Raw genomic sequence first — 15516 nt, forward strand, 5'->3', positions numbered from 1 at the left:
TGTGTTGTATTTAATTTACTAGCACCCTATTTCTTATCTAATTGTAGTTTTATTAGTTGTTTCAAATCAATGGGACATAGAACAAAAAATTCTTTTAGAAAAGATGATTTTAGTATTAATAAAAACCAAATTCTCGGAAGATTTGGCTTACGTTACTATAATAAAGGGGAAATAAATGGGATAAATTGCGAGAATGATGGTCTATATTATCCAGCTAAACAGTTAAATGATATTAATAAATACAACAGATATGTAAAAACTGAAAATTATCAGGAAATTCTAAGAAAATCTGAAAACAGAATACAATGCAATGTAACTACAAAACATATAGGTTATATAGATAGGCAAAATTCTTATATAGATAAAAACAATACATTAAAAAAATTAAATGAAACTGATATAATAGTTAATGTGAATGGAGAGGAGATCTTGATTACTATTCCTCTAAATATACTAAAGAGTTTTATAGGAACCATACATTGCGATCTAAGAAAGGTGGACAATCATAACAGTAAAATAGGTGACTATGATAGTATGACAGATTATGATAAAGAAATAGTTAAAAGCAAAATAGATGCTTATATATATGATCAAGTAAAAGCTTATTTGAAAAATAAAAATTTCATGATGAAAGAAGAATCGGGGAAAATGTCAAAATGTTTAATAACATCATAAAAAATAAGCAAGATATTATATCTTATGATAGTGTGATAAATATGCTATCTAATAAACAAAGGCAAACAATAGAAAAATATAAAAGCCATATTATGTATGATGTGCGAATAATAAATTCATATTTAGAATAAATCGCATTATATTATGATTTTGTAATATAAATAATTTTACTTTTTTTTTTGCGCAAAAAAATGCTGATATTTATCTTTTTGATTAGCAGTATAATTATTACAATACACATTTGCTTACACACATTACACCGCATTGCACTTCACTGCATTGCACTATATTGCATTTGCATTGTGTTGTATTTAATTTACTAGCACCCTATTTCTTATCTAATTGTAGTTTTATTAGTTGTTTCAAATCAATGGGACATAGAACAAAAAATTCTTTTAGAAAAGATGATTTTAGTATTAATAAAAACCAAATTCTCGGAAGATTTGGCTTACGTTACTATAATAAAGGGGAAATAAATGGGATAAATTGCGAGAATGATGGTCTATATTATCCAGCTAAACAGTTAAATGATATTAATAAATACAACAGATATGTAAAAACTGAAAATTATCAGGAAATTCTAAGAAAATCTGAAAACAGAATACAATGCAATGTAACTACAAAACATATAGGTTATATAGATAGGCAAAATTCTTATATAGATAAAAACAATACATTAAAAAAATTAAATGAAACTGATATAATAGTTAATGTGAATGGAGAGGAGATCTTGATTACTATTCCTCTAAATATACTAAAGAGTTTTATAGGAACCATACATTGCGATCTAAGAAAGGTGGACAATCATAACAGTAAAATAGGTGACTATGATAGTATGACAGATTATGATAAAGAAATAGTTAAAAGCAAAATAGATGCTTATATATATGATCAAGTAAAAGCTTATTTGAAAAATAAAAATTTCATGATGAAAGAAGAATCGGGGAAAATGTCAAAATGTTTAATAACATCATAAAAAATAAGCAAGATATTATATCTTATGATAGTGTGATAAATATGCTATCTAATAAACAAAGGCAAACAATAGAAAAATATAAAAGCCATATTATGTATGATGTGCGAATAATAAATTCATATTTAGAATAAATCGCATTATATTATGATTTTGTAATATAAATAATTTTACTTTTTTTTTTGCGCAAAAAAATGCTGATATTTATCTTTTTGATTAGCAGTATAATTATTACAATACACATTTGCTTACACACATTACACCGCATTGCACTTCACTGCATTGCACTATATTGCATTTGCATTGTGTTGTATTTAATTTACTAGCACCCTATTTCTTATCTAATTGTAGTTTTATTAGTTGTTTCAAATCAATGGGACATAGAACAAAAAATTCTTTTAGAAAAGATGATTTTAGTATTAATAAAAACCAAATTCTCGGAAGATTTGGCTTACGTTACTATAATAAAGGGGAAATAAATGGGATAAATTGCGAGAATGATGGTCTATATTATCCAGCTAAACAGTTAAATGATATTAATAAATACAACAGATATGTAAAAACTGAAAATTATCAGGAAATTCTAAGAAAATCTGAAAACAGAATACAATGCAATGTAACTACAAAACATATAGGTTATATAGATAGGCAAAATTCTTATATAGATAAAAACAATACATTAAAAAAATTAAATGAAACTGATATAATAGTTAATGTGAATGGAGAGGAGATCTTGATTACTATTCCTCTAAATATACTAAAGAGTTTTATAGGAACCATACATTGCGATCTAAGAAAGGTGGACAATCATAACAGTAAAATAGGTGACTATGATAGTATGACAGATTATGATAAAGAAATAGTTAAAAGCAAAATAGATGCTTATATATATGATCAAGTAAAAGCTTATTTGAAAAATAAAAATTTCATGATGAAAGAAGAATCGGGGAAAATGTCAAAATGTTTAATAACATCATAAAAAATAAGCAAGATATTATATCTTATGATAGTGTGATAAATATGCTATCTAATAAACAAAGGCAAACAATAGAAAAATATAAAAGCCATATTATGTATGATGTGCGAATAATAAATTCATATTTAGAATAAATCGCATTATATTATGATTTTGTAATATAAATAATTTTACTTTTTTTTTTGCGCAAAAAAATGCTGATATTTATCTTTTTGATTAGCAGTATAATTATTACAATACACATTTGCTTACACACATTACACCGCATTGCACTTCACTGCATTGCACTATATTGCATTTGCATTGTGTTGTATTTAATTTACTAGCACCCTATTTCTTATCTAATTGTAGTTTTATTAGTTGTTTCAAATCAATGGGACATAGAACAAAAAATTCTTTTAGAAAAGATGATTTTAGTATTAATAAAAACCAAATTCTCGGAAGATTTGGCTTACGTTACTATAATAAAGGGGAAATAAATGGGATAAATTGCGAGAATGATGGTCTATATTATCCAGCTAAACAGTTAAATGATATTAATAAATACAACAGATATGTAAAAACTGAAAATTATCAGGAAATTCTAAGAAAATCTGAAAACAGAATACAATGCAATGTAACTACAAAACATATAGGTTATATAGATAGGCAAAATTCTTATATAGATAAAAACAATACATTAAAAAAATTAAATGAAACTGATATAATAGTTAATGTGAATGGAGAGGAGATCTTGATTACTATTCCTCTAAATATACTAAAGAGTTTTATAGGAACCATACATTGCGATCTAAGAAAGGTGGACAATCATAACAGTAAAATAGGTGACTATGATAGTATGACAGATTATGATAAAGAAATAGTTAAAAGCAAAATAGATGCTTATATATATGATCAAGTAAAAGCTTATTTGAAAAATAAAAATTTCATGATGAAAGAAGAATCGGGGAAAATGTCAAAATGTTTAATAACATCATAAAAAATAAGCAAGATATTATATCTTATGATAGTGTGATAAATATGCTATCTAATAAACAAAGGCAAACAATAGAAAAATATAAAAGCCATATTATGTATGATGTGCGAATAATAAATTCATATTTAGAATAAATCGCATTATATTATGATTTTGTAATATAAATAATTTTACTTTTTTTTTTGCGCAAAAAAATGCTGATATTTATCTTTTTGATTAGCAGTATAATTATTACAATACACATTTGCTTACACACATTACACCGCATTGCACTTCACTGCATTGCACTATATTGCATTTGCATTGTGTTGTATTTAATTTACTAGCACCCTATTTCTTATCTAATTGTAGTTTTATTAGTTGTTTCAAATCAATGGGACATAGAACAAAAAATTCTTTTAGAAAAGATGATTTTAGTATTAATAAAAACCAAATTCTCGGAAGATTTGGCTTACGTTACTATAATAAAGGGGAAATAAATGGGATAAATTGCGAGAATGATGGTCTATATTATCCAGCTAAACAGTTAAATGATATTAATAAATACAACAGATATGTAAAAACTGAAAATTATCAGGAAATTCTAAGAAAATCTGAAAACAGAATACAATGCAATGTAACTACAAAACATATAGGTTATATAGATAGGCAAAATTCTTATATAGATAAAAACAATACATTAAAAAAATTAAATGAAACTGATATAATAGTTAATGTGAATGGAGAGGAGATCTTGATTACTATTCCTCTAAATATACTAAAGAGTTTTATAGGAACCATACATTGCGATCTAAGAAAGGTGGACAATCATAACAGTAAAATAGGTGACTATGATAGTATGACAGATTATGATAAAGAAATAGTTAAAAGCAAAATAGATGCTTATATATATGATCAAGTAAAAGCTTATTTGAAAAATAAAAATTTCATGATGAAAGAAGAATCGGGGAAAATGTCAAAATGTTTAATAACATCATAAAAAATAAGCAAGATATTATATCTTATGATAGTGTGATAAATATGCTATCTAATAAACAAAGGCAAACAATAGAAAAATATAAAAGCCATATTATGTATGATGTGCGAATAATAAATTCATATTTAGAATAAATCGCATTATATTATGATTTTGTAATATAAATAATTTTACTTTTTTTTTTGCGCAAAAAAATGCTGATATTTATCTTTTTGATTAGCAGTATAATTATTACAATACACATTTGCTTACACACATTACACCGCATTGCACTTCACTGCATTGCACTATATTGCATTTGCATTGTGTTGTATTTAATTTACTAGCACCCTATTTCTTATCTAATTGTAGTTTTATTAGTTGTTTCAAATCAATGGGACATAGAACAAAAAATTCTTTTAGAAAAGATGATTTTAGTATTAATAAAAACCAAATTCTCGGAAGATTTGGCTTACGTTACTATAATAAAGGGGAAATAAATGGGATAAATTGCGAGAATGATGGTCTATATTATCCAGCTAAACAGTTAAATGATATTAATAAATACAACAGATATGTAAAAACTGAAAATTATCAGGAAATTCTAAGAAAATCTGAAAACAGAATACAATGCAATGTAACTACAAAACATATAGGTTATATAGATAGGCAAAATTCTTATATAGATAAAAACAATACATTAAAAAAATTAAATGAAACTGATATAATAGTTAATGTGAATGGAGAGGAGATCTTGATTACTATTCCTCTAAATATACTAAAGAGTTTTATAGGAACCATACATTGCGATCTAAGAAAGGTGGACAATCATAACAGTAAAATAGGTGACTATGATAGTATGACAGATTATGATAAAGAAATAGTTAAAAGCAAAATAGATGCTTATATATATGATCAAGTAAAAGCTTATTTGAAAAATAAAAATTTCATGATGAAAGAAGAATCGGGGAAAATGTCAAAATGTTTAATAACATCATAAAAAATAAGCAAGATATTATATCTTATGATAGTGTGATAAATATGCTATCTAATAAACAAAGGCAAACAATAGAAAAATATAAAAGCCATATTATGTATGATGTGCGAATAATAAATTCATATTTAGAATAAATCGCATTATATTATGATTTTGTAATATAAATAATTTTACTTTTTTTTTTTGCGCAAAAAAATGCTGATATTTATCTTTTTGATTAGCAGTATAATTATTACAATACACATTTGCTTACACACATTACACCGCATTGCACTTCACTGCATTGCACTATATTGCATTTGCATTGTGTTGTATTTAATTTACTAGCACCCTATTTCTTATCTAATTGTAGTTTTATTAGTTGTTTCAAATCAATGGGACATAGAACAAAAAATTCTTTTAGAAAAGATGATTTTAGTATTAATAAAAACCAAATTCTCGGAAGATTTGGCTTACGTTACTATAATAAAGGGGAAATAAATGGGATAAATTGCGAGAATGATGGTCTATATTATCCAGCTAAACAGTTAAATGATATTAATAAATACAACAGATATGTAAAAACTGAAAATTATCAGGAAATTCTAAGAAAATCTGAAAACAGAATACAATGCAATGTAACTACAAAACATATAGGTTATATAGATAGGCAAAATTCTTATATAGATAAAAACAATACATTAAAAAAATTAAATGAAACTGATATAATAGTTAATGTGAATGGAGAGGAGATCTTGATTACTATTCCTCTAAATATACTAAAGAGTTTTATAGGAACCATACATTGCGATCTAAGAAAGGTGGACAATCATAACAGTAAAATAGGTGACTATGATAGTATGACAGATTATGATAAAGAAATAGTTAAAAGCAAAATAGATGCTTATATATATGATCAAGTAAAAGCTTATTTGAAAAATAAAAATTTCATGATGAAAGAAGAATCGGGGAAAATGTCAAAATGTTTAATAACATCATAAAAAATAAGCAAGATATTATATCTTATGATAGTGTGATAAATATGCTATCTAATAAACAAAGGCAAACAATAGAAAAATATAAAAGCCATATTATGTATGATGTGCGAATAATAAATTCATATTTAGAATAAATCGCATTATATTATGATTTTGTAATATAAATAATTTTACTTTTTTTTTTGCGCAAAAAAATGCTGATATTTATCTTTTTGATTAGCAGTATAATTATTACAATACACATTTGCTTACACACATTACACCGCATTGCACTTCACTGCATTGCACTATATTGCATTTGCATTGTGTTGTATTTAATTTACTAGCACCCTATTTCTTATCTAATTGTAGTTTTATTAGTTGTTTCAAATCAATGGGACATAGAACAAAAAATTCTTTTAGAAAAGATGATTTTAGTATTAATAAAAACCAAATTCTCGGAAGATTTGGCTTACGTTACTATAATAAAGGGGAAATAAATGGGATAAATTGCGAGAATGATGGTCTATATTATCCAGCTAAACAGTTAAATGATATTAATAAATACAACAGATATGTAAAAACTGAAAATTATCAGGAAATTCTAAGAAAATCTGAAAACAGAATACAATGCAATGTAACTACAAAACATATAGGTTATATAGATAGGCAAAATTCTTATATAGATAAAAACAATACATTAAAAAAATTAAATGAAACTGATATAATAGTTAATGTGAATGGAGAGGAGATCTTGATTACTATTCCTCTAAATATACTAAAGAGTTTTATAGGAACCATACATTGCGATCTAAGAAAGGTGGACAATCATAACAGTAAAATAGGTGACTATGATAGTATGACAGATTATGATAAAGAAATAGTTAAAAGCAAAATAGATGCTTATATATATGATCAAGTAAAAGCTTATTTGAAAAATAAAAATTTCATGATGAAAGAAGAATCGGGGAAAATGTCAAAATGTTTAATAACATCATAAAAAATAAGCAAGATATTATATCTTATGATAGTGTGATAAATATGCTATCTAATAAACAAAGGCAAACAATAGAAAAATATAAAAGCCATATTATGTATGATGTGCGAATAATAAATTCATATTTAGAATAAATCGCATTATATTATGATTTTGTAATATAAATAATTTTACTTTTTTTTTTGCGCAAAAAAATGCTGATATTTATCTTTTTGATTAGCAGTATAATTATTACAATACACATTTGCTTACACACATTACACCGCATTGCACTTCACTGCATTGCACTATATTGCATTTGCATTGTGTTGTATTTAATTTACTAGCACCCTATTTCTTATCTAATTGTAGTTTTATTAGTTGTTTCAAATCAATGGGACATAGAACAAAAAATTCTTTTAGAAAAGATGATTTTAGTATTAATAAAAACCAAATTCTCGGAAGATTTGGCTTACGTTACTATAATAAAGGGGAAATAAATGGGATAAATTGCGAGAATGATGGTCTATATTATCCAGCTAAACAGTTAAATGATATTAATAAATACAACAGATATGTAAAAACTGAAAATTATCAGGAAATTCTAAGAAAATCTGAAAACAGAATACAATGCAATGTAACTACAAAACATATAGGTTATATAGATAGGCAAAATTCTTATATAGATAAAAACAATACATTAAAAAAATTAAATGAAACTGATATAATAGTTAATGTGAATGGAGAGGAGATCTTGATTACTATTCCTCTAAATATACTAAAGAGTTTTATAGGAACCATACATTGCGATCTAAGAAAGGTGGACAATCATAACAGTAAACTAGGTGACTATGATAGTATGACAGATTATGATAAAGAAATAGTTAAAAGCAAAATATGTTGAGGTAAATAGTTAAAAGCAAATAATGTTGAGGCTTTAATAAATTATTTAAACGAGAAAAAACTAACATATGTTTTAGATAAATTAAATAGCATAAGATTACTAGATAGACTAAAAAGAAGGGGAGGCGATTATACTTTAGATGTATTTGCGCCGCCACTTAGCCACTTTAAAGATTTCAAGCCAGAAAACTTATATGTTTATAACGGCGAAAATGAAAGAAGAGAAAAACCTAATTATAGCGAAATAAGATTAGATTCTAATGCTGTAATAACATGGGGCAAACCAATAACTATATATGATAATACTTCTGATAGCAAAAAAGATAACTTAGTTATAACAGATCCAACAAAAATATTTCTATATATCGGTCATAATAAAACGAATAATAAACTAGTAAAATTAGATCTTAGTTCTTTAGATAAGAGTGAAAGCATATTAGCACATAAGATGCTATCATCAAGCATAGAAAATGGCACTGGCTTTAGTTGCGTCAAATTTGACGCTAATTCGCTGCGCAAGTTTTTCGCAATGTGGGTGTTTAAAATGGATAAAGCTAGCAAAGAAAATAAAGATAAAAATATAGCATATATACTTGCTGCTAATTTAATTGATTACTGTTTTACCGGAGAGGAAAAAAGTGATTGTTTAAATTATAATAAATTAATATGCGAAAGATTATCTTTTTCGCCCTATATTACTATATTAACGCTAATCGCGCCTTGCGTCGGATTATTAAGCGACACAGAAGTAGAAAACTGGGATTGTAAATTCAATCAAAAAGATATTTCAGATGCTAAAGTCATATATAAAGAAACGCTACAAAAGGCCCTTAGAAGCGCGAGAAAGATAGATCTCACGCCAAATATAAGAACTATAGAAGAATTAATAGACACATATATATCTTTCTGCTCATATAGATATAACAAAATATTTAAAAACAATGAAGTAACTGGGTGTTGCATGTTAGTAACAGATATAATAAGATATTACATTTTATCTGAGGAAAATAAAGAAGAAGTATCACATCTAAGAGACTTCGTTATGAATTACATATATTCTCGCAGAGATATTAACAGAGATAGTTTGCTGAAGAAAATGAAACAAATAAGCAGTATAAATGATGATTTCTTTAGCAAATTTCTTGATAGCGACGCTATTTTAAACACAATTAATAACTCTAATAGAAACAGATATGAGGAAAATCGCACATTATTATTTTTTCTCTATCTTCTGACACAGAAAAGCAGCTAAGTTTATTTTTACATAGTGTTATTTTTTTTCTGCAGGCCTCAAATATATATATATAAAATTTTTTAATTTTATCTGAATTAACATAAGAAATCAGAAATACTAAAAGCAAAAATCCAATAACTGATATTAGTATTAATAAAGTAGAATAATGTTCAGAATGATAAATTGGCATATTATACATTCTTATATATTAGTATTAAAATAAATATAATTTAGTATTATACTTATAATATTTATTATTAACTAATATTATAATCAAAAAAGAATTCATGTAAATAACATCAAATAAATATTTTTTTCTGTTAAATTTGCGCAAATTTAGATTAGCATAAAAAAAAAATAAATTAATTATATTACTTTTTATAAGGCGGTCTAATTAAAATATTTTTTTATTAATCTAAATTTAGCAAAAAATAAATAATTAATATTATTCATTTTTTTTTTTGTTAATAATAAAGTTTATAATTATTGAATTATTATAGAATTAAAGGTTTTAAATATATATGCTTCTAATATTTTACTGATAAAAATACGTATTTTTGTTTCAGTTTCACCATCTCTTATATAATCTATACATAGCATGTAAACTATACAAGATGTAAGTTTTTTATTAATTTGTTTTATTTCTTCTCTATTATATTTATATTGAGGAAAATCATAATCAAAACTTCTCCGACTTCTCGTTTGGTATCGGTGCGATACCATACAGTATCGGTATCGAGATAATGGTATCGAAAGTATCGTTTGTGTTGGTATTGTTTGGTCTCGGTGCGATATCTTACAGTATCGATATCGATACTAGTATCAAAAGTTATCGGTTATGTTGGTATTGTTTGGTACCGATAGTATCATTTGCTATTGCAACTCGGGTCATCATGAGAACTTCCATGTTATTTTTATAAACGATTTGTAATTTGAGATAGTAAATTCGTATAATATATGAGATATATATGTGGCTCATTTATTATAGAAAAAAAAAAAAGTTCTCTAATCTGGTTGTATGACATGTTTATCATTTAATTTCTCATCTGGTATCTTTGTTTTCATTTAAATAATTGTGTGGTACCCCTTCTGTATTTTAATTTCTCATCTGTTATCCTTATTACAATTTTTAGAACCGTGATTAAAAGGAAAAAAAAGATTTTTTTCAACATTTATTTCTATATTAAATATTTACAAATTATTAAATTATGTTAAACAGTGTATAAGGGCGGACAAAAAGGTAAGGGAGGGCGGTTGTATTCGGTGTAACTACCCCCTTCTCCTACCTAAAAAACTTCAAACTTTAAAATATTATTGATAAAATTAATAAGATAAGAAAATATAAAAAAATTTATGTAACCATGTTATAATCTTTCTAAAATCATTCTAAATATCAAATGAAACAGTTGTTTTATTATGAAAAAACGCAAACGTTATTTTTTATATTTTTTTAGGTCGGACTACCCCCCAAAGAAAAATGACCTGAATCAGCCCCTGCAATGAGTAATTTTCCAAGTCGTTATCCTAACTCTATCGAACTTTTATTCTATTCAAGTGAAAATTTTCACGAAAACCCTCCTATTAAATTTGAAATGGAAAAATACCAAAAAACAAAAAGATCCAAAAATGCAGGAAAAACTGACACATTAGCATGGTGGAAGCAGCATGCAGCGGAACTTCCTATCCTTTCGGGTGTTGCAAGATCTTGGTTGGCAACTCCACCAACCTTTGCATCATCTGAAAGAGCATTTTCTGCTTATGGCCTTGTCATCACTGATCGTAGATACAATCTCAATAGATACAAGGCAGATAAGCTCGTATTTATAATGCAGAACTATTCCGCTCTTGAAAATTACATTGGAAAATGGCCTATCGAACAAGAAAATGAAAGTGACATAGAACATGAATCAGACTTATCTTTGCCAATATTATTAGAAGAAAATTCTAAAATACCAACGAAAGTTAGGCAAATGAAAAAACAACGAATGGACGATAGCCAAAGTATTGTAGATTATTAAAAAACAAGAACTAAATCTCTAAAAAGCAATTGTATTTGTGTTTAGTTTATAACAAATTCAATAAGTCACATTTAAATTTTTTGTTTTATTGAGTCTCGATTCGAGACCATGCGATACTATACGATTCTTTTTATTATCGGTATCGTTTGGTATCGAAGCGATACTGATAGTATCGATATTGAAACATAGGCGATACCACGCGATACGGTATCGACTTCTCGGTATCGACTTATCGATACCGAGAAGAATGGTCTCGTATCGCGTGGTATCGCTTATGTTCCAATGTTACCAATACAATGTTACCAATTACAATGTTCCAATACTACCAAAAGGTAGTAGACACCGATTATCTGGTGTCTACTACCTGTTGGTGATGATTTGTGTGTTCAGTACTACCAGAGCTTCAAATCTCATCAATATGATGCGTAGCGATGTGGAGTCGATGGTGCAGGATGAAACGTTACCTGACGCATGGTGTTTTGAGTCTGATAAATAAAAAACCTCCCTACTCTAAGGCACCAAAGTCATCATTGTCGATGAACCGTTGAAGCACGATTTAGAAAAGTTCGTTATGGACTACGTGCCGGATCTGTGTCCTTTTTCCGTCTCCACCAAACAACTACTCTTTGGAACGGTGTAGAAGTCTAAGATTTCGCATTCCGCGATTTCAAACGGAATGACGAAATCTTTCTGTATAGCAGAGGTGTTTAGCGCGGCTACCGACTTTAATCGCGTGTGTCCCACACGAATCAGTGTCCATCGCAACAGAGATGTGTGGGATTGGCGAGGAAAACTTGGCAGAGTTTGCAACAGTAAGCTTGTATTCCGTAGTTTTCTGACACACTGTTGCTTATGTCTATAAACTAGTTTATAATTGTGTATAGTTTTTTTTAAACATTTAGACATTCATGAAGAACAAACCATCTACTACCGAAAAGTTATATGTTGCTCACTTTGCCAATCGAGCTGCTGCTTCGATCAGTTTGAGAGTGGGTGAGAAGTTCAATATCCGCAGAAAAACCGAGAACCCCTCAACAAAAGATCTGAGAGCTTGGATTACACAAACCTCCAAACACATTGAAGAGGAGTTCTCAGTTAAGTATGAGAATGATGAACTTGCTCGGTTAAGTATGTGATGATGTGTGGTTATAACAAAATATAATTCAAGTGGTGTGGTGTTTTTTTTATATAAGTCCTAATTTCGTTAATTAGCACGTGACATTAAAAATACTGGGTAAGAGTGTTGGGGGAGGGGGTTGGGTAATAGTACTGGTAAGAGTTTTAAGTAATAGTATTGGGTAATAGTACTGGGTAAAGATAAGGATAAATAAAAGCCCAAATGTAAAATGTACAAACAAATATGGCGCTAGTGCACTTTCGCACCCCCCTTTTTTTATTGCAGATTATGATAGGAAATTTCATGCTGATTCAGAAAAATATAAAAACATGGACCTGAAAATCAACGGAAAGTGCTCTAATTCGAAGTCAAAGTTGTAAAAAATCCCACTAAAAACCCTAATATTCGCCATTTTTTAAAAATCTCTTTCAAATCGCTTTCATTTTTGACGATAATTAACAACCGTCACATTGCGTATTAAGAAGAGCTGGTTTCCATCAGCCTTAGGATTATTATTTAAGAGTATTTTAACGAAAAGGTTATAACGTAATGAAATTATTGGAAGATTTCGAAATTCATTGTGTACAATGAATATGCCGCATGCACAGTGATGCAATTTTTTTACGCTAATTACAACAATTACTTCCTAAAATCTTGCATATAAGATCTATCAAAATAAATCAGTAAAAAATCGCTTTAAAGTATTTCAATTCACATTAGCTCCTTCTAAACTTCATGGCTCTTCGATTCCCCTCAATGATTGATTTTGATTCTACTTCCCTGGTCCAAATTGGATTAAGATTTGCAAACAATTTGGACGCTACCATTCGTTGGTGCAGAGAGTTTGGTTTGATTGCAGAAACAATGCATTGTCCTTTATGTGCCAAACCTTGCACACAGCAAAATTACTCACGGGCTGTGGATCATGTTATTTGGAGATGTACAGTGAAACGCTGCAAAAGAACTTTCAATATAAGGAAAGGGAGTTTTTTGGAAAAATCTCATTTGGAATTATGGCAAATTATTGACATAACGTACATATGGTGTAGAAGCGCCGGGTCGAGCCGAGGATTATCTTATGAGGATATAAAACATGAATTGAACATTGGCAGTCAACATTCAGCTGTTGATTGGAACCAATTTTGCCGAGACGTCAGTGTTTCCTATTTTATCAACCATCCGGAACCAATAGGAGGACCAGGGCGTGTTGTTGAGATTGATGAATCTCTGTTCTCAAAAAGAAAATATGAAGTCGGGCGCTTAGTACCACAGCAATGGATATTCGGTGGTTATGAGCCGGGAACAAAGAAAGGTTTTTTAATTCCCGTAGCAAATCGTGACGAAGCAACTTTAATGCCAATTATATATCAATGGATCCTTCCAGGTTCAATAGTATGGAGTGACATGTGGAGTGCATACAAAAACTTACCATCGCCCGCATACCTACATGGCACAGTTAACCACAGTCTTAATTTTGTTGACATTCAAACAGGTGTAACAACAAATCAAATTGAAGCGATGTGGTGTAGAGCAAAAGCGAAAATTAAAGCAATGATGGGACCTACCAACCGTGAGATGATTCCAGACTACTTGGCAGAATTTATGTGGGCGCAGCGTTTCAGTGAACACCGTTTCTTTCATTTTTGGAGTGAAGTTGTTTCAAGCTATCCTGTCTAACCTCCGCTAACAAACGTTGTCTTTGTCAACCTTATTTTAACATACTAGAAAACTATTTTAAATCGGTTTATAAAAATGAAAAATTAGCAGTTACAAAATTATAAAAACGTTTTAATAAAAGTGGCTGCTTTTGTAATAGTTGTGTGTTTAAAAACTGCATTTGTTACAGGAAAGTTTTAATTTTAAGTAATAAAAGCCAAGCCATTAATGGAAGTGGTTTTTGTATAATGGAATTAAAACTAAACATGTTAAGAATATGGCGAATATAAGCGTTTTGGTAGGGCTTTTTTGTTCTTCAAGTCAAAGTTAGAGCACTTTGGGCTGGTGAAAAAACAAAATGAATACCAATTTTCTTTATAAAAAACAACGATCTTTCATAATCTGCAATAAAAAAAGGGGGTGCTAGCACCCAAAAGTACATTACTTGCATTATAGTTTATTCTCTAACAAATCAAAAAACGGCTATTTTCATAGCCACAAAAAATTGCGCAAGATAAAAATACTTTAACGACTTTCTTAACGTAAAAACCATGCTTTTAACGTATTGCTTTTGTAAGCTAAAAGATCATTAACTTGTTATTCTCAAAACGGCGAATATTAGGGTTTTTAGTTTCCTATCATAATCTGCAATAAAAAAAGGGGGGTGCGAAAGTGCACTAGCGCCAACAAATATATTGTTAATATATATATAGTACAACGGTATATAGTATATATAACGGAAAAATAATATATAATAAATACAACTATGTTGTGTGTATGTACAGCTGCGGACAAAACTACGTGAACGATTGCAAATAATTTTTTTTAATGAAATTTTCAATGTCTTAAAATAAGTTTATAGTTTAATACTATATATGGTTGGATAGAGCGTTTTTTGCTCTATAAGACTGTGTAAAGTGTATTCTCTAATAATTTGTTTAAAATTGATCATATCTAACTGTCCAAAAAGCATCAAATATTTTGCGCGACAAAACCACGTGAACGATTATGCAAACGTAAAAGAATAATTTTACTAACATCAACAAATAATAGATTCTAAAAAAAACCAAACATTAATATTTAGTTGCATAGCTTTCAGAATCG

General features: G+C 28.2%; 1 protein-coding gene across 1 annotated transcript; it reads left to right on the top strand.

Annotated features, from left to right (window-relative positions):
* The first annotated feature begins 13491 nt into the window (after window positions 1-13491).
* Window positions 13492-14433, top strand: LOC149880556 (male abnormal protein mab-31-like). The gene has a single exon (XM_090069128.1). The coding sequence runs from the start codon at window positions 13492-13494 to the stop codon at window positions 14431-14433; it is 942 nt and encodes a 313-aa protein (XP_089925254.1).
* The last annotated feature ends 1083 nt before the right edge of the window (window positions 14434-15516 follow it).

The sequence above is a fragment of the Hydra viridissima genome, unplaced genomic scaffold (genome assembly GCF_058129835.1).
Source record: "Hydra viridissima isolate aposymbiotic clone 2 unplaced genomic scaffold, HvirCarnegie_v1 scaffold_12, whole genome shotgun sequence".
In the NCBI taxonomy this organism is placed as follows: domain Eukaryota; kingdom Metazoa; phylum Cnidaria; class Hydrozoa; order Anthoathecata; family Hydridae; genus Hydra; species Hydra viridissima.

What these genes read in the sequence shown, in the direction of transcription:
- LOC149880556 (XM_090069128.1), top strand. Translation starts at nt 13,492, where the DNA reads ATGGCTCTTCGATTCCCCTCAATGATTGATTTTGATTCTACTTCCCTG.